The sequence below is a fragment of the Brachyhypopomus gauderio genome, chromosome 14 (genome assembly GCF_052324685.1).
Source record: "Brachyhypopomus gauderio isolate BG-103 chromosome 14, BGAUD_0.2, whole genome shotgun sequence".
Taxonomy (NCBI): Eukaryota; Metazoa; Chordata; class Actinopteri; order Gymnotiformes; family Hypopomidae; genus Brachyhypopomus; species Brachyhypopomus gauderio.
The window spans coordinates 6380023-6398841 of NC_135224.1; the positions used below are offsets into that span (position 1 = coordinate 6380023).

Here is an 18819-nt window from a genome sequence, read left to right on the forward strand (position 1 = left end):
GGGCTCCGTTCCAATATTCACTTATCAAAATCAAAAGATTTTGTTTCATCTTACTAATATTCAAATCAGGATTTTTGAAAATGCTCAAATGAACCGAAGCCATCAGTAAAAAAAAAAAGTGAGTTGACGACACACAAAAGTACACAGAGTCATGACAAAGCCACGAGGATCCACTGTGATAAGTGGAAAACACACTCAACGTGTTAAAATATCTAAGTTTCCTTTTACGGAGAGTCTTTCCTAAACCAAACAGCCCGATCTTAGACGCTGTGCTCCCGGTCCGTGCCGACCAGGTATAAAGCTCTGTTAACTACATCCTCCTCAGAATGGTTTTCTTGGTTATGTGTGTCTGGATACAGCCACTGGCAAGCAGCTCCAGGTGTTTATAGTGGTGTGAGCATGAGGTCTACAGCTAACTGGAGAGTTCCACCTGTAGTGACACTGCCATTAAATACTGTGTGTCTGTTGCACACAGGGACCAGTTATGCAGCACAGTGTTTTGGACATCGGCCAGAACTCTATCACTCCATTGCTGAGAGCAGTGTGTTGAAATGAGCAACATTATGAGAATAAACTTTTATTCTCGTTTTATGGAAGTATGGGTAAAAGGTATAACAATCTAATCTGTTAATCACCTTCTTGTGTGAGGAAAGCCAATGTTCATCACCAGCTGTCGTAAGAGTAAACAAATGAAATTATGAAGGGTGTTTCTTCAACTAGGGGGAACTTTTATTTCAAACAGATCTATTTTAGTAAAATTGACAGATTGTCTTCTTTTCATCACATTAAAATAGTCATGTTTACTTTTTTACCATGTCTTAATCACTAATGTTTTCTTCTTAGCCTTAACCCTAGACGTTTAGTTTTAAAACAGAAAAGAATTTTAATTAAGATGTTTGTCTTTTTCCCCCATTTTGTTATCCAAAGAAAAAGTTAAAAAATATAAACTATTTGAATAATCAATGGATGTCAATTATTTCTACAAGTAGAATACAACTGTCTACTATGATAGTTTCATTTCCACCATTTTATAACAGTGTTAAAATGTCATTTCTACCACAGAATGGCTGGAGGTGGCAGATGACAGAATGTTGTAGAAATTACAGAAAGCTCTTTTAAGCTTATTGTAAGACTTGTATTAAAACCAGATTTAGAAGATTATAGCTGTAATGCAAAAGGTTTTATAGTTTCTGTATAATACAAACATTTGATAGTTTTGATGTTGATTCTGATAGTGATGCACTTTCCAAAAAACCACAAGATTCTTAACAGGCTGGATATTGAGGGATGACGTAGTTTGAAACAGACCTGTTCATGTTCTTGGACTCCGCTCAATCTCCACCAGTCACAAATGAGCATACGGAGATTACTGCGTCTGTCTGGCAGGGAATCTGCTGTATCCTTCGTGATTAACTAGAATTACTTTGAATTTAGATCTGAAATTACGTTTGCTTCACTTGCCTTGGACGAAGTTCTTTGCCGTGTTACAGTTTGGAATAACAACTAAAAACGTAAATGCCTTAGGTTTACCACTTGACTGACATATACATTTTCAACAATTTGAATATGAATATTTACATAGCACACGTATTCCCCTCACCGTGTGGACGTTTGCTCATTCACGGTGGCGAAATTGCTAATGTTCTGTAACCTCCATCCTAATCTCATGTCTCCTAAAGACTGGAATGGGTTTTCTTCAAGGACTTTCCTGTGTTTGACTCCATCCATCCAGCTATAGAGCATATCAGATAGATATGCAGGATCTACACCATTAAGTGGTTTATAGACCAGTAATAATACCTAATATCCTGTAGTGTGCTGGTAGCCAGTGTAAGAACTTACAGGGACCATAGCTGGCTGGGGAACGGGCTAAGTAGATCTGCGTAGCTAGGGTACTATAGCCCAGAGTATATGCAGGAATCTTGCCCCGAGTCAAGTGGAAGCATGTGTAAATTAAAATAGGAGTGGCCTGAGAATTAAAAAAGTCACTGGTACTCAAAAGTCACTGGTACTCTTACAGAAACCCTATTTTCTGTTTCAGCAAAATAATTCCTGCTTTGCAGGTATGAATTGAACCATTTCAGAACTCTTCCTGAGAGTCCAACCCACATCTTTAGTCTATCTATAACCATGTTCTGGTCTACAGGACTAAAGACTGCGCTACGGTCAGGCAGGAGCAGAACAGACAGCTTCTCTGAATCTGAATCTGTATGAATGTCATTGATTACCTTAATTAGAGCTCAGTAGAGTCTCAGTATTTTGAGTAGGGCAAATTTTTTGTGGATTTGTGGATTTAAATCAATGAATTGCTTGAAAACTATTTTCTCAGTTATTATCCCACAGCCCTCTTTTCTTTTCTTTCATCTTTAACACACTGCGGTTTTTGGTGCGTTAGGAAAAACACCAGATGAAAGTGATGTGTTTACTGTGTGATGTATGTGAAGCACATTCTTTAAGGAATACGTAAGTAGGGGTCCAGACCTAATGAAGAACCACTGAGTAGCATGACCAGCTCCTCCAACCTCACGCAGGAGAGCCCACAAGAGTCTAGAACTGCACTGAGGTCTTTGGCATAACTGTCCTTCAGATTGTCCATGTTTATTCTGAGTAATTATAAAATGGCCAAAATCAGTGGGAGGGAGAGACAGCAGATCTGTAAATGAATCGGTAAAATCTGCATTGTCCATTGGAGGGATATAGACAGCTATTAGTAATATATCTGGAATCCTGCTCAGAACTGTACAGATATATTCCAAAAGATGTAAAAACGATAAGTGCTTGCATTGGAAGGGACCATTATGTACAGAAGTTATGCCTCCACCTTCACCCCTGGACCTCCACCTTCACCCCTGGACCTCCACCTTTAGCACTGGACCTCCACCTTTACTGCTGGACCTCCACCTTTACTGCTGGACCTCCACCTTCACCGCTGGCTCCAGAGACATTTATGAATTTGAAGTTTGGTGCTGACTCAATAAATACGGTTTAGGCAGGACATTGATTTTGCCACGTTTCAGTTTAAAACATAAACTCAAGCTCGTGGGCTATAATAAAAATCATCAATCATGTGAGATCTATTTGTTAGTGACCGAATATTAAGAAGAGCTGACTTAATAATAACTGTGGTGCTCTGCATGAAAGACTGTGGCTCATATCTTACATAGTGCAGGTTTGCTACATTCACAGTATCTCAGATGGACTCCCTGTTTTTTGTCCTGTTTCTGATAAGTACTGGAATGTGAGAGATTACAGTCATACTGCCTCCAAAAGCTTCTTTTGAAAACAAACGACTGCTGATGTCATTACTGTACCAGCCGGGACCTGGAGAATATCAGTGTGGCATTTTATCTGAGCCTGAGGTGACCTCTTCCACTACAGTGGATAGTGGTGGGCAAGATACTGGTCCTGTTGGGCGATGTGGTACAGGGTGAAGCTGCTCTTCTGGTGGTGGTTGGGGTGAGGTGGTGGGGGAGCTTGACGCTTCTTATAGGAGGATCTGAGGGATGGAGGTTTGGAGGAGACAGTGGGTAAAGCTCTGAAAGGGAGCCGGACAGATGTAGTGCTGGACACGAGAGCTGGACGACGGAAGAGGAACAACCTGTCTCAGCCGAGACCAGCGTCTCCGTTGTGGCTGGGAGGTCCAGGTGCATTGGTGCGGGAGTGGAGACGGAAAACAGTGTGGAGTCTTCATGGGGTCGTGGTGTTCCCATATGCTGGTAAGCTCTATCATTGTCATGGCTCTTATCCAAGGCCTGCAGCTCCGTTAGAGCGTCCACGATTGGGGAAGGATGCTCTGGTTGTGGAGTGAGAACACCTGCTGGTGGAGAGGAGTCCTTGGATGCTTCTGCCAGTATGTCATCGCTGGTGTGGGTGGACGGATCACACACGGTGAAAATTAAGTTCTCTGGTAAAGGTGTTGACGCCCCTCTTGTTCCTGTGAAGTTCATTTCACTTAAACAGCACTGCAGGTGCTGTCGAAGTAACATGATAACAGCTGGTGTTTCTGCGTGGACCACTGGCAGGACTCAAACCTGCTCCCTAGCAACGATGACGCCTTGGAATAGTTTGCTGGCTAAGCTCACTATTGGCCAGTAGTTCTTGCATGGAATGCCAAAAAGGAAACGTTTTTTTTTTATGCTGGGAGAGTTATGGCTTTTGGACTGTGTATCGAACTGGCCTACTGGTATACTACCCACACTTTCTGCACACGTTTGCGGATATAGCTGGAGAGCAAAACTGAAGATGAATTTATTTTAAGAAACTGCATTTCCTGGTTCATCTTCACTGCTGCAATCATAACCAGAAATATGCAGATGTGTCAGTTTCAGGAGATGGAGGTGATATTTCATATTTGAAAGGACAGTCCCAACCCAAAACCAGGCTAAGATTAGTAATAGAAGAGCAGCAAGCCCAAGCAGACCAACCAGGCAATAAGGCAAAAAAAAACAGGAAGGCAAGCATACGCCATACACAGAGCAAAACAAACAAACAAACAAACAAACAAACAGCTGAGAAACCTAAGGCCAAGCAAATCAAGACTTTATAAAGAGAAGTAGGGAACATCATATATAGGGCGAGACATGAAGGATAACAATAGGTGGAACTATTAATCAGGGGATAGGGAATCAAGAGGAGCATTGTGGGGGATGTAGTTCACAAGAGGCCGGTCTGAGGCTAAAGGTGTGGTAAACCCAAGGCTGTGACACAGGCAGAGAAACCACATGACCCATTTCAGCAGTGTGATGACACAAAGGAATGTAGTACATCTCGAAATTTAATAAATCCAGGAAAGAAGCAACTTGTTTTGTTTTTGAATTTTAGGAATTTAAATTGAATGAGCAAATTAGCATATGCGTGATTACCAAAGTGCATTTAAACGTGATTGAGGGAATACCTGTTTGAAACGACATGGTTATGGAATTGAAGATGACATGTTTTCGGGGGTTTTTTTCCAGCCTTAAAGGCATGTTCACCACAGGGAGCTCATAAATGTCACGTGTGTGAGCACACGAAGAATGCAGCACAGAGTGTAAGCGGGTGGATGTAACAGGCTAAACAGAAGCCGAGATACCCGACGGTGGTGATCACAGCAGGGAATGTACACAGGCATCAAGACGACGATCGTACGAGAGTGAGCCTATTTCTAGTCATTATTTGTTCATGTAAATTTGCCAAAGACTCTAGACAAGGAACCTGTGGAAAGATGATGCTTGAGAATCCCACCATGGGAGGAACGGATCTGGCAATTGAACCGTGACAGCTGGGACATTTTGGAAAGATATTGGATTTAAAAGCACTCGTTTTCATACCTGGAGAAAAAAGGAAAATTGAGAAAATGTTTCAGAATAAATATACATGTTCTGTCATCAAAGTACACATGCAAGACAACATCATGGCAAGAACAAGACACCAAGACTTCAAGACCAATAAGAAAAAGAGAATGACAATTGTGTAAATACACTGTTCACATAATTCCTGTTCACATTTCATGTTTTTCTTACTATCTATTCCCTTGGGTGATCTGGAAGGTTGGAACTCAACTGGTAATTATTCACATTATTTAAAGGTTTTTGACAATTAAATTATAAGTAGTTTTTATTTCTTAGCTTCATCAAATAAAATTCAGAAAAAAAGGGTTTAATATAAAATGTTCTTTAATGCAAGGTAAATTAAACCTTTCAAAATTCAAACCCTAAAGGTACCCCAAAGCAGGGACCTCACTCAAATGAGTCCAAAACTGTTGCTGTGAATTAAAACAGTGAATTGAGTCATACCCCTGGATTTGAGTTGCGTATAGGTTATGTGAGCTAATTCCACTTGAATGTACAGCCAGAATCGGCCATTTCTGGACTACGTGTTATCCTGGGACCCACAGGATTAAGGCCAGTGGGTCATAGAACCAGAACTCTGCTTGAAAGGCTGACTCCTCCCTTCTGTTCCTCCTATCTCTTCGTTTTTTCTCTCCCTTTCTCCGACTGTTTCTCCATGTTCTGCTCTCTCCATTTCTCTCCGATCTTCTCGTCTGTCTCCTGCTCCTTCTCTCACTGCTCTCTCACTTGTGCCATGAGGAAAAACTTTCTTGCACGATCATTTTCATCTCTTTTTATAATACTGCCGCACGGGTACACGTGAAATCATTTTGATACGTCAAATGGTTAACTGGCGCTGCTCAACAAGCCAGGTTAAAGCACAAAGCAGCTATGGCTTTTATATTGACCCTTGACCCCCATGACTATAGTTACGCATGGAAACATCTTACTGCGTGTAGTGACACCCCTGTCTAGAAGTTCGGATTAGATGCTGGCTGCATTGACTCAACTAATCCACCTTCATTAGCGCTACGCGGGTCTGAGGTCTGACTGATCCCTTCCCTGTTTTACCAGATCAGCTAGCAGCGTAGCTAATGATATCTTTACCCTTTAGTAATGATAATGCTAATTTGACTCCTGCGTATCGGGGTTTGATCACTGGGAAAGGGGAGGGCTGGGTTGAAAGGTTATTTTAGATCGCTAAAGTGAATGAGCTCAGGAAACAAGAGAACGTAATCAGGCACCGACGGCGGCCAATGCACTGCCAGGGAGAGCAGAGGAGGCCCCAAACCGCTTGGACAGTTTCCCAGAATTCATTTGTGCCGGGTGCCCTTGTCAGGGGATGGAGGGAAACCGTTATTCGACACGGCTACTTTCTTCTTTCTGCTCTCTCGCTTTCCCCTCCTCTCCTTCCTTCACTTTCTCCCTTGTTCCGTCACCTCTCACCACGGTGCTCTTCTCTAACCTTTGTGGCATCAGTGCTCACGCCCTAAATGCAGATACGTATCCATGTATGGGTTCATGAGAAAACCTCTGTGTCATTGTCACCCTCTCTTTCAGTAACAGCCTGCGCACGATGTCTCAGAAGAAGCTCTTCCTGGTTCTGGTGGCAATAAGTACCATCAGTTTTCTGTTGCATCATGGGGGCCACCTCAGCTGGTAAGACCTTAAGATGTTCATAGGAAGGTGTCGCCAGCACTTTCTCCTTCTCTGTTTATAATACACAGTCTGCCTGTCTCTCTCTGTAGGACTTTGGAGGCGTTTCGACTGGGCTGTCCGTCCTTCCGCTCCTCCTTGTCGTCTGTAGATGGCGCCGTTGCCTCCGGGTGGGGTCGCCCCAAGCACACCAGCGTGGCCTTCCTGAAGACGCACAAGACGGCCAGCTCCACCGTGCAGAACATGCTGTTCCGCTTCGCCGAGCGCAACAACCTGACGGTGGCGCTGCCCATCACGGCGTGCGACCACCAGTTCTGCTACCCGCGTCTCTTCAGCGGGAGCTTCGTGCACCCGCACACCGTGCCGCCCGACATCGTCACCAGCCACATGCGCTTCAGCCGGGCCGAGGTGCGCCGTCTCATGCCCAACGACACCGTCCACATCACCATCCTGCGGGAGCCCGGAGCCATGTTTGAGTCCCTCTTCAGCTACTACAACCAGTACTGCCAGAGCTTCCGCCGGGTTCCCAATGGCTCCTTGGAGGTCTTCCTGAAGCATCCGTGGGCCTACTACCGCCTGGAGGAGCACGACTCCATGTACGCTAGGAACACGTTGACCTTTGACCTGGGCGGCGACAAGGACAGGGCGGGGGCGGAGGCGACGACGTACGCCAGGCGCTTCGCGGCCGAGGTGGAGCGGGTCTTCTCGCTGGTCATGATCGCTGAGCACTTCGACGAGTCGTTGGTCCTCCTGCGGCGTCTGCTGGCGTGGGACCTGGAGGACGTGCTGTACGTCAAGCTCAACATGCGCACGCCGTCGTCCAAGAGCCGCCTGTCCGAGGGGCTCAGGGGAAAGATCCGCGAGTGGAACGCCATCGACGCCGCGCTCTACGACCACTTCAACGCCTCACTCTGGCGGCAGCTGAGCGCGCTGGGGCTGCCGTGCGTGGCCCGCGAGGTCCAGCTTCTGCGGAGAGCTCGCGACCAGCTGGTGCGCGGCTGCTTCGGCGGACGGCTCCCGCAGCTGCGCTCGGCCTCGCAGATCGCCAACAAGGATCTGCGACCCTGGCAGCCCAGCGCCAAGGTGGCCATCGTCGGCTACGACTTGCCTGCCAACGTCTCGAGCAAGGGCTCCGGCCTGGCCCGGGACACGTGCGTGAAGATGATCCTGCCTGAGGTGCAGTACACCAGGCTCCTACTGCGCTCACAGTCACTACGCTACCGGAGCAGGTTTCTGCTCCGGCCCACCCGGCACACCTCCAGGCCCCCGGGGCCACGTCGAGAGGGCATTGCCCTTCGCCCTGAGCCATGGCGTTTGGGCAAACTGGGGAAGAACCCCACAGGAACCCTACGCGTCTCCCAGTGATCAATACCTCATCAATTGCCTCATCACTCAGACTGCAGGAAAGAGCTTGAGGACAGAAGATAGTGTGGGTGTGCTTCCCTGCTCAGGACTGCAGGAGACTCAGTCAGACCTGCTGTGTAGGTATAAGGCTCCTCGAACGTGTCTTATGAGGACAGCTGGATCTGTGATTCTCATAAAGACCAGAGAGTTTCTGTGATGCTCTTCATGGGTTTTGACACTGTCTCATGTAAACATGCTCACACGCATGCACACAAACACACAGTCCCACGTACACACATGTATTGAATGTGTGAGCAACACACACACACACACACACACACACACACACACACACACACAGCATAGCCTCAGAACAACTCTTGCTTCCAGCTTCTTGATGGAAAAGGTACGTATAAAAGGTCTTATTTTTTACATTTACCTTCCAGCAGTGAGTGTGACAGCCAAATGGTGTCGGGCATAATAGGTATTCATATGAAGAAGCATACAAGAGTGTGTGTGTGTGTGTGTGTGTGTGTGTGTGTGTGTGTGTGTGTGTGTGTGTGTGTGTGTGTGTGTGTGTGTGTGTGTGTGCGTGTGTGTGTGTGTGCGTGTGTGTGTGTGTGTGTGTATGTATCAAAGCTTAGCGGGGCTATGCTTCAGCCAAATGGCATGGTTCTGCAAACCAGCTCTACCCTCGTGGTTTGAGTCCCATAAAGCTTGACAGCTGGTGATGATGCAAACCTCTCAAAGGTACGCAAACCTCCCAAAGGTACGCAAGGCGTTTAAATATTTAATCATGTCATCTTGAGCCCTTCCACTGGGCCAGTGCTCGGGTTGCACTGCTGTGCATCTCATTAAAGCCCAGCAGAGCACACTGATCTGACTCAGAATGGGTCAGCAACAGAAAACCAGGAACTCAGTCAAATAAGACGACAGGCCGTGCTGCCATGATGCCATACGCGGCTCACTGGAACGTAGATGGCGATAAAGCAATGATAATGTGAAAAAAAACTTCGACCAGTAATACAATCTTCATGCTTACATATTTCTGTGAAGACTATTGTAAACACACTATTCAGTAACATTCATGCCCGCGATGTCTCCAGGAAAGCTGTGCTCTTAAAACAGTGACTGTACATTTTCCCCTATTACGCTGTGCTTAGACACGCCATTTAACCTCAGTAGATTGTGTCTAGGTTTGCATTCTGATACTGCCTTGTTTAGTCTCAGATGACTGGTTACCGTGTGATTGCTGTTATATGGCCCACTTCTGGGGCACAAGAAGGAGCCAGGGTGATCCTAAGAACTAATTATACTATTATTATTATTATTATTATTATTTTAAAGTCAATAATTTGTGCAGTAATTCCTAAGACTCTACACTCAGTGTGATTACCAGTGCATATGTGATGGAGTGTTGGAATCATTTGATTCTGTTCTTTTTAATTATGAACATCAGACAAGTGTTTGGAGCAATAGACTACCTGAATATGAATGTGTTTTATTTGATATTATGCATAGACCAGCCTGTATATTACAAACACAAAGTCCTTGCTTACGTCATTAAGAGAACTCTGGTATCCAGATGTCATTTCCATTACAGTGCATTACAAGGGCAGGTGATGTGCGTGAGGTACAAGGCCATATATTAAACTGTATCGGCTACTTTTTAAAAGTGGTCCACTTTTGCAAAATACTCTAGAGAATCTTTAAAAAGCCACTAGATTGTACTTGAAGTGGAGTGTTATTCAGCTCATTTACTGAGTGGTATTGTGTACAACGAAGACTTCTGAGATGAGAACATTTTCACTGTCTTACATAAATGTTAAGAAATACAAACACACACACCCATGGCAATCAGCTGACACACATCAGCCAGTTCACACCTGTTTCACACCCCAGTTTCACACGTACAGCTGCATATTTTATTCTCTTCACACTGCAAAAAGCAGCGTAGAGCGCAAGACAACACATTCCCTTTATTTCGTAAAAACACAGGACTCAGATATTACTCAGATGATAAAAGAGGGCTGATATCAACACAGGATCTGAGATCCTTTATACAGCATAATAAGTGCACTTTGGTTGACAGTCCTCCAGAGCATGGGTTTCAGAAGAGGAGAGTACACTCTCACTAGTGTTAGCAAAACTTTGAATTCTTGAATTTGAAGTGAATATTGTTGTGTGTATCTTTCTCATGTCATTATCAACATAAACATTTAAAACAGCTTTAGAACAATTATGAACAGCAAGAAGCAGTTTTAAATCTAAAATTATTACTGGACATCCCATTTGACAGACCTAAATATACAATCACTCAAGTCTACAATAAGAAGGAGGAGAGAGAGAGAGAGAGAGAGAGAGAGAGAGAGAGAGAGAGATGTTTTGCACAATCCTCATCGTTGTTATCTGGACAGGTTAAAAACGACACTGGATTTATTCAATCAACTTAATTTTCAGTGTATTTATTCTGTATTTATTCAATAACTGTGATTTTGCTTTTTGATTGGAGCATTGAATGAAATGCTTCTGACAAGCAGATGGAGGCACTCCAATGGCCTCCTGCAATCCAACCTGTGATAAAGAAATTCATTAAAATTTTTTAATGGGTTAAAAAACTACTGGCTTTGCTGATCATTTTCATTTGTGTTTTTAACTTCCTCCTGTCAGTGCGTCCTGAAGAGTGTGACACTAGATTCAGTTCAGCTCCGTTGTGGAATTCAGCAAAACCGTGACTCAGCTCCATTGTGGAATTCAGCAAAACCATGACTCAGCTCCGTTGTGGAACTCCGTTGTGGAACGTTGTTGTTGTGTTTCTCGATCGATCGCCAGTGGAGGGCGACATATATATATCAGAGGTAAATAAACTAGATTTTTTTTTGCCGTGTGAAATCGGAAGTGTGGCGTGAGAGCGTGTGAAAACGGTAAAATGCGTGTGTCACACGCTCAATGCGTGAGACTTGAGAACACTGTCCTTGAGTGAGGCTCATGGTTGGGAGTTTACCGTTTAAGATAAAAGAACAGAGAGAAGCTACACCTCGTTGTGCCTCGTTCCTCCCTTTACACTTTCCCTTCACCAGTCTGCACCTTCCAGTCCAGTATGATTCTTCTCTTTATTTTCATCTTCTTTTCTATTCGTTCTTTCGTTTTCTTTTTTTTCTTGTTTGCCCCCTGGAGATTCAAAGGGCAGATAGGGCCACACAGTCTTTCGTCAAGCAGCATCACCTGAAGTGTCTCACGGTATTAACAACAAAGGTGGGTCAAAAGGTGTGTACACTCAACACACTCAACAATATCATCTTCAGCCATTTGCTGAGGTTTTCTCCCCAACATGGTCAGGATTCCACAACAGGAGGAAGGATTCATATATAAGGAAAAGGATTTATGAATAAGGATCCATAAACCACAAATACAGTTTGAAAATACACAAAAAGAAAAAAAAAAAACAAAGACTTGCAGTTGCAAATGGATGTTTAGTTTTTATGGTGATTAAATGTATTTTTAAAATGTACATTTGTTTAATTTCTTAATCTCTTTTTTTCAAGATTCAATTATTTGTATTTTCTCTTTAAAGCTAGGGTGAATTTGGGTGAATATGTTTAGCTTAAAATGACCACCATTTTGTGCTTGACAAAAGAAAACTCATTGTTTCCTCTAAACTATCCACGTAGGTCTATCATAAATTCTTGGAGCAGATCCAAACATTGTGCTAATGGTCGACACGTGTTGAAGTTTTAAATAATTCAGTTTGAAGTTGAAAGTTTAATTACACTCAGCTCACCAGGAAAGTGACAGCTGACTGGTCCATGAGCTGTTTTGACCCATTTTCTTGAACAGGTTAGGCTATAGGCTACATGCAGCACAAGTTGCCATGGTGATGTACATAGGTAGTCAGGAGGCCAAGCAGCAGGCTAAACCCACATGAGACGGGTCCCACATCAAGTTTTTAGTAACTTTGACTGATTTCAAACAGATGACAAATATAGCCACCGTGTTAATTAGGCTCTAATTGAGAAGAACCAGAAGAGCAGGTATCAGGAAAAATGTGCTGCCCCAGACAGCGTCCCCCGGGACAGTGTCCCTCAGGTCCGTCTCACCCACACTCACTGAGAAACCAAAGCACCGTAATGAGCATACAGCGAATTACAGCAGCCATTTTAGGAACGTTAACCTTCTCATTTTGTCTTATCATGTGTTGACCTTCAAATTTATACAGTGTTTGTTTTTTTGGCTGTTGGTGTTTGGAATATGTGATCACTCTTTGTAAATGCAGTGGGGTCTGTTGTTCAGATTTTAAGTGTCATATTTAGGCCCAGAAATAGGGGTAGGACCAGATTAGAGTTACAGCTGAGTCTAAGGTTAGGATGAGTGTTAGGTTTGTGCTGCATTCTGGGAGTTGTTAGATCTAAGGTCATAACTTTGGCTAATCATATTACTGAGATGAGAAACGCTGCCTTAATCCATTACAGTTTTATGGGATCGAGTTACAAGATGCTATGTGGCACAAATGAATTCTTAATATAACACAAGCTGTCTCAAAGGTTTAGAGGCCCAATTACACTGTGGTCCATCACTTTTGATTAGCATTATTCTTATCCATAGAATGACAAAGCCTCTGCAAAGTGCCTCTGTGTGTCTGTCTCAGCCACACTGTGTGATAAACGCCACGGCACTGCTGCACATCACGCCGGGTGTGGGTCAGCGTGTGGGAGTGTGATAAAGGGAGAGAGGAGGTCTGTGGATGTGCGCACTCGTGTGGCGTCATGTTGATCTGTAGGTGACAGCCCTACAGCATAAAGCAGCCAGAAGTGTGTGTGTGTGTGTGTGTGTGTGTGTGTGCTGCTGATATCACCCCAAGGCCAGCACGAATCCTCACTCTTAGCAGTTGGGCAATATTGGATCAAATCACTGATATGCAGTGCAGGTATGTGTGTTTATTACGGCATTAGTTGCATCGAGCTGTCAAATACAACGGGAGAAAGACAGAGGGAGAAAGATGGAGGGAGAAAGAGAGAGGGAGATACGCCAGCCGCATGGGGGTCGTGAAAGTGAGATTGAACGGATTGAGAGGGAGAGCAGGAGTGGACTCTGAGCAGGGACACTCCACTGAAGAACCCCGAGAGATAAGAAACGCAACAAGAGCGCAGTGAACACTGCAGGCGGTGGTGGTGGGAGACAAGGAGACAGAGAGACACAGTTGGAGACACAGAGAGAGAGAGACAGAAACAGAGAGAGAGAGAGAGAGACTACACTGGAGATTTTTAAACGCTGGGTAGTGCTTCTTCAACACCCTCCAGCACATCAATATTCATTCATTCCTCACTCTCCCTCGCGCACACAAACAAACCCCCACTAAAACTTCTCAGCTATGTAAATGATACAAGACTTCTTCCTTAACAAATTAGCAAAATTTGAAAAATGCTAATGCATTCTAACAGACTCTCCCTGGTCCAGCCTCCATGCTCAGTTCAGACCATCTTAGCTTAATCATTGGCTTGGTTCCTTCCTTCAAAAGCAATGAGTGCGTGTACTTCCCAAGACTACTTTGGGCTCATTGGATTACGCCCTTTCCTGGAGCTTTGTTTACCGATCGAATATCTAAACAAGCTCTTCTGTTTGCCACATCTGCATATCTAAAAGATGATAAATACCATCCCTGGACCACTGTTGTCATTCCCTTTGCATATGTATATACGGGAAAGACTAATGGCATGTGTGGCTCCTGGTGTAAGGGGCTGTATGGAGGTGAAGGGAGTGCTACCCTGGGCAGAGACTCGATTGCTTGGTAATGCCCCCAGACCTCAGCTGATCTGTGAGAACTTCTCCCACAGCCGCAGGTCCACACCTGCCATCAGCCGCCAGATCCACTCCTAAGAGAGCCCTTATCCCGGACCTGCAGCGGACTGCCGCACACCTGTACGAAGTAAACATGCCCTCCCAGTGATGTACCGGCGTTACGGTGTTAGCCCGGTCCCCAGTGTGTGTACCACGCGTCTTTACTGTGGAAATATTAAAGCAGGCACGATGGAAATGTTACTGTCTTCTCTCCGTTAATATTGTTGCAGAGGCATTCGAGCGTTTCATGGCCTCCAGGGTGAACTGCTTTCAAACAGTGTAATATTTAAGCTCCCGTCTAGTCCTTTCATGTAAGGAAGGTGCAGCCTTTGCTGTCTTCACATACTATAAGCGTCCAGTATGTAAGCGATTAAATGAACAGAGGTTCGTGTAAAATAATAACTGGCTTTACTCAACAGTTAGCAAATCCAAAAACGTATACAGAGACAGACAGATCAAAAACCAAAACAAACACCAAAAGTACCAGAATGGGACGATCCAAACAATATTCAGGGTCAAGTCCAGGAAACACACGATCAACTAGAAAAGAGCCTCAAGCAGTACGGAAGGAGTAAGCCGTGGCAATACTGCACAATGAGCTTGATTCAGGTGGATGTGATTAATGGTTCAGGGAGGATTGTGTTCCGTCTGTCAGAGCCGAGGGTGTTGGCAAGTGTAGTTGGGAAGTGTAGTTGGGAAGTGTAGTTGGGAAGTGTAGTTGGGAAGTGTAGTTGGGAAGTGTAGTTGGGAAGTGTAGTTGGGAAGTGTAGTTGGCAAGTGTAGTTGGGAAGTGTAGTTGGGAAGTGTAGTTGGCAAGTGTAGTTGGGAAGTGTAGTTGGCAAGTGTAGTTGGCAAGTGTAGTTGGGAAGTGTACCCAGGTGTTGAACCAGTGGGTAGCCCGACACAGACATGCCTTTATTGACTTTTCATATATATGCCTTTGGGTGGGTCCGTTATGGATCTTGGGATGACATTTAAACAAAATGAGAGGCATTAGTAAGTAAGCAAGTAAGTAAAATGTATTTGTATAGCACTTTTCACAGACAAAGGCCACAAAGTTCTTTACATATACACAATACAAAATATATAAAACACCACACAATATATAAATAAAACAACACATAATTCACGAAGACAGAATGCATTTCTGTCTGGTCCATTTATCCAAATGCCTGTTTAAAAATTAGAAGCTGTTTGATTATTAGGAATCCATGTCGTCACACGTCACTGGTTCTTCTCCGAGTTCTGGTCTGAGGAGCTGGGCCCCGGTGAGCTGGACCAGATCTCGGGCTGGAGGAGAGAATTAGTGACATGAACCACACACCGTGGGCGTCCAGGTCTCTCCATCCCCTTCCAGCACATCAGCACCCACACTGGAGTTTGTGAAGAAGGTCTCTTATTGGGTCACTCCTGCTCGTTTTAACGATCAGATCGCAGGCAAATTCTGAACTGTTACACATTTCATTAGTCATATCAACAAGCTGTGTAATATAACACAGAGAGTTCTGACACTCCCTCCAGCGTGTGCTGCGCTCCAGTGCATAGACACTGAAGTTTGATCCGTTTGGTCTCAGCGGGAACAAGGATGAGTCCTGCTACAAGACAACAGGTCATACGAGCTCCCCATGTTGTCTGTTAAACATGTTAGTCGATTTACTGAAGTCTGGATTCATTCAGCCTTGCTGGGATGAAGGGGGGATATCATCTCCAAGGACAGGAGAGAGAGAGAGAGAGAGAGAGAGAGAGAGAGAGAGAGAGAGAGAACAATGACAGCACAGTGATAAGCCTCCTCTTAAAGACAGACAAGATTTAGCTCTTTACTAAAGAGCCTCAGGCCAATACACAATGATGAACCAGTGTCTCTTATTACGAGAGAGAGAGAGAGAGAGAGAGAGAGAGAGAGAGAGAGAGAATAGACATACGCTCAGAAGACATCAATACTGCATTAACTCTCAGGACCCTGTGGGAGAAGGTATGCCACAGTTTATCAACTGATTGCCCTCTTTCTCCCTGCCCCCCCTCACACTCTCTCTCTCTCTCGTTCTCTCTCTCTCGTTCTCTCTCTCCATCTCATTCTCTCTCTCCCTTCACCTTCACTTACATTCAAGCTTTACACATCATCCCCCTGTGCTGTGTAACTCAACTCTCTGATAAACGATCACTCCTGCTGGGTAACCAGAGTGGTCGTTGGGTGGGCAGATGGACACAGGGTTAGGATTGCCCTGCGTCTTTGTGGATGTGTAAATGTGTAACGTGATTCTCCTGCAGCTCTAGTAATCCTTAAAGAAGCATTGTGGTGGACCTTCCATACGGCCACCGGTGGACAGCTTATCATTCCAGCAACTGAGCATTTGTGTTCTAGCAACTGAGGAGAGTGAACCCAAACAAATATCAACCAAATGTTTGTGTCCACTTCCAATACACTGGCCTGGGGGGGTTCAGTCAATTGTTCAGTCAACCTCCCATTTCTTCACATCTTGCAATCATGTGATGGTAGAACAGAAGCCAGACAGTTAACATTGAGCAACAATCTTACTCTGAATTACAACCTGCAAGCCTGTGGATACAATCTGCATTACAACCTGCAAGCCTGTGGATATGAACAAATCACATCAACCACAGTGTAAACTGCTTTCTGAAACACTCACAGTCAGCCCCTGCTGAACCTTCAAATAAAGCTGTAGAGTTGTTGAGGCCACTGAAGATTGAAATAAAGATTTAGTTTGCCACCTGAGAGGCCTAGAATAAATGTTTCACTTTAACACACACACACACACACACAGAGAGAGAGAGAGAGAGAGAGAGAGAGAAGAGGACATTAAATCATAATGAAATATTCAGTTGTACCATTTCTGAATTTGCATTATTCTGTGTGTGAGCACATGTTTGTGTGTGTCTCTTCCTCTCCTCTGCTCATGCCTTAATGAAGTTAGTTTTGGTGTGTATAATACGTAATGGGGTATGACAATGTCAGGTGGATTTCTGTGCTGCTGTTGTATGAATAGACTATCAGGGGTTAGCGAGAAGTCCAGTCACTAACGTCACACCAGGAGACAGAGGAAGAAGAAAAACACAATACACTTAAAGATTAGCACACAAGCACACTCACACACACACATGCACACATACACACGTGCACACACATTTACACACACACACACACACACATACGTTTGTTTTTCTAACACTTCGTTTAGGGTTCTGCGTGGTTAGTACCTGCCAAAACTGGTCCAAGAACAGCAAGTGAACTGGTGACAGGGCCCAAAGCTCATGTTTACATGATGACTTCAAAGTGCTGGCTTGGAATCCAACCCACTTGTGCTGATCTGATCAAGGTTTTGAGAAAAATAGGAGACCTTGAAAAGAGGTTCATCAGCTCCGTAAGCAAAGTACATTTTACAGGAAGAGTTTGAGGGGTTTATGTTCAAGGAGTTTATTTTGAAGATAGTAGATCATTAAGTCATATCATCATATCATATCACAACCCTCATTTCACGGGGTTGTGATATGATGAGTTGTGTTAATGACGTGTGTGTGTTCACCGCCAGCGTCTTGTTAATGACGTGTGTGTGTGTGTGTTCACTGCCAGCTTTTGCTATGGCAGGTAGGAGAGGCAGGAATATACCGGTAAGCAAATTGGACTGGACTACTCCTGGAAATTCAGGACTGCTGGCATTTAGCGCATTTACGTCATTAGTGAATAATGTATGTTTTTGCAGGCCTTGGAATATAAATAAGAATGAGAGTGTGTACGTTTATTATAGAAGATGTTATTACAGTAAACCAGAATTTGCAGACTTAACTCAAACATCCAAAAAAGCTATCTTCATGGGAGAATGTGCTATACACATACTCACTCTCACCCTCTTTCTCTCTCTCACTCCCTCTCATCCTCTCTCACTCACTCATTCACTCTCACCCCCTCTCTCTCACTCATTCACTCTCTCCCTCACTGTCACCCTCTCTCACTCTCTCCCTCACTGTCACCCTCTCACTCACTCTCACCCTCTCTCTCTCACTCACTCTCACACATTCACTTACTCTCATTTACCTCTTTTATCACCCATCCTCACTAGTTCACTCTTGTTCTCTCACACTCTCCCCTTCTCACACATTTTGCCTCACACACAGTGAAGTGTATGGGATTGGCTGAGTGTGTGTTACACTAAGATGGGAACTAGTTTACAATAGAGGTCTAATGTCTGCTGAATGTCTGTTATACCAGACAACCCCAGGATGACCGAGGTCACATGTGCCACTCGACCCAGGTTGACCCTTTCACACCAGCACTGAACCCATTTTAGTGAGAGAGAAAAGCTCTACTTTGACAAGAAACAGAAACATTATTTTGTCAGAGATGTAGAAGTTCAAAAAGACCTTCTCGCAGCAGTTATTTACTGTTTCACCTATTTCTGTAATTCCACCAACAAAAGCAGAGAGACTGACCCTCAACCCTCCTCTTCTGTATTCTCACACGTGTATTGATTCAGTACATTGAGCTTCAGAAGAAAAAGCAGACTGTCATACCGCAGATATATTAAAGCATATTTGCCGTGTGCCTCTTTTGTTAAGTAAGCTCTCGCTGAGTGACGGTTAGAGAGGCTCTTTTCTCACCCACGCGGCGAAGCTGACAAGATGTTACGGCGTTAGCGCCGCGTCGCTGCTCCTTCACGCG

The 18819-nt window shown here is 44.4% G+C and overlaps 1 protein-coding gene and 1 long non-coding RNA gene across 5 annotated transcripts in view; one reads left to right on the forward strand and one right to left on the reverse strand.

The window, feature by feature from the left end:
• The window catches only part of gal3st3 (galactose-3-O-sulfotransferase 3), a 22997-nt gene extending 12354 nt beyond the window's left edge, over positions 1-10643 (forward strand). For 3 of the 4 annotated variants that reach the window (XM_076973236.1, XM_076973238.1, XM_076973237.1), the window contains 2 exons: positions 6870-6968; positions 7058-10643. In XM_076973236.1, the coding sequence (XP_076829351.1) occupies positions 6870-6968; positions 7058-8330 (1372 nt within the window). In that variant the 3' untranslated portion in view covers positions 8331-10643. The remainder of the gene's footprint in view (positions 1-6869; positions 6969-7057) is intronic. The other variant, XM_076973239.1, reaches the window with a different exon arrangement.
• A 4350-nt stretch (positions 10644-14993) lies between these two features.
• LOC143475398 (uncharacterized) lies at positions 14994-18819 on the reverse strand. The gene is made up of 3 exons (XR_013121007.1): positions 18759-18819; positions 17361-17470; positions 14994-15105 (listed from the first exon to the last, which is right to left on the reverse strand). It is a non-coding gene; the product is annotated as an uncharacterized LOC143475398 (long non-coding RNA).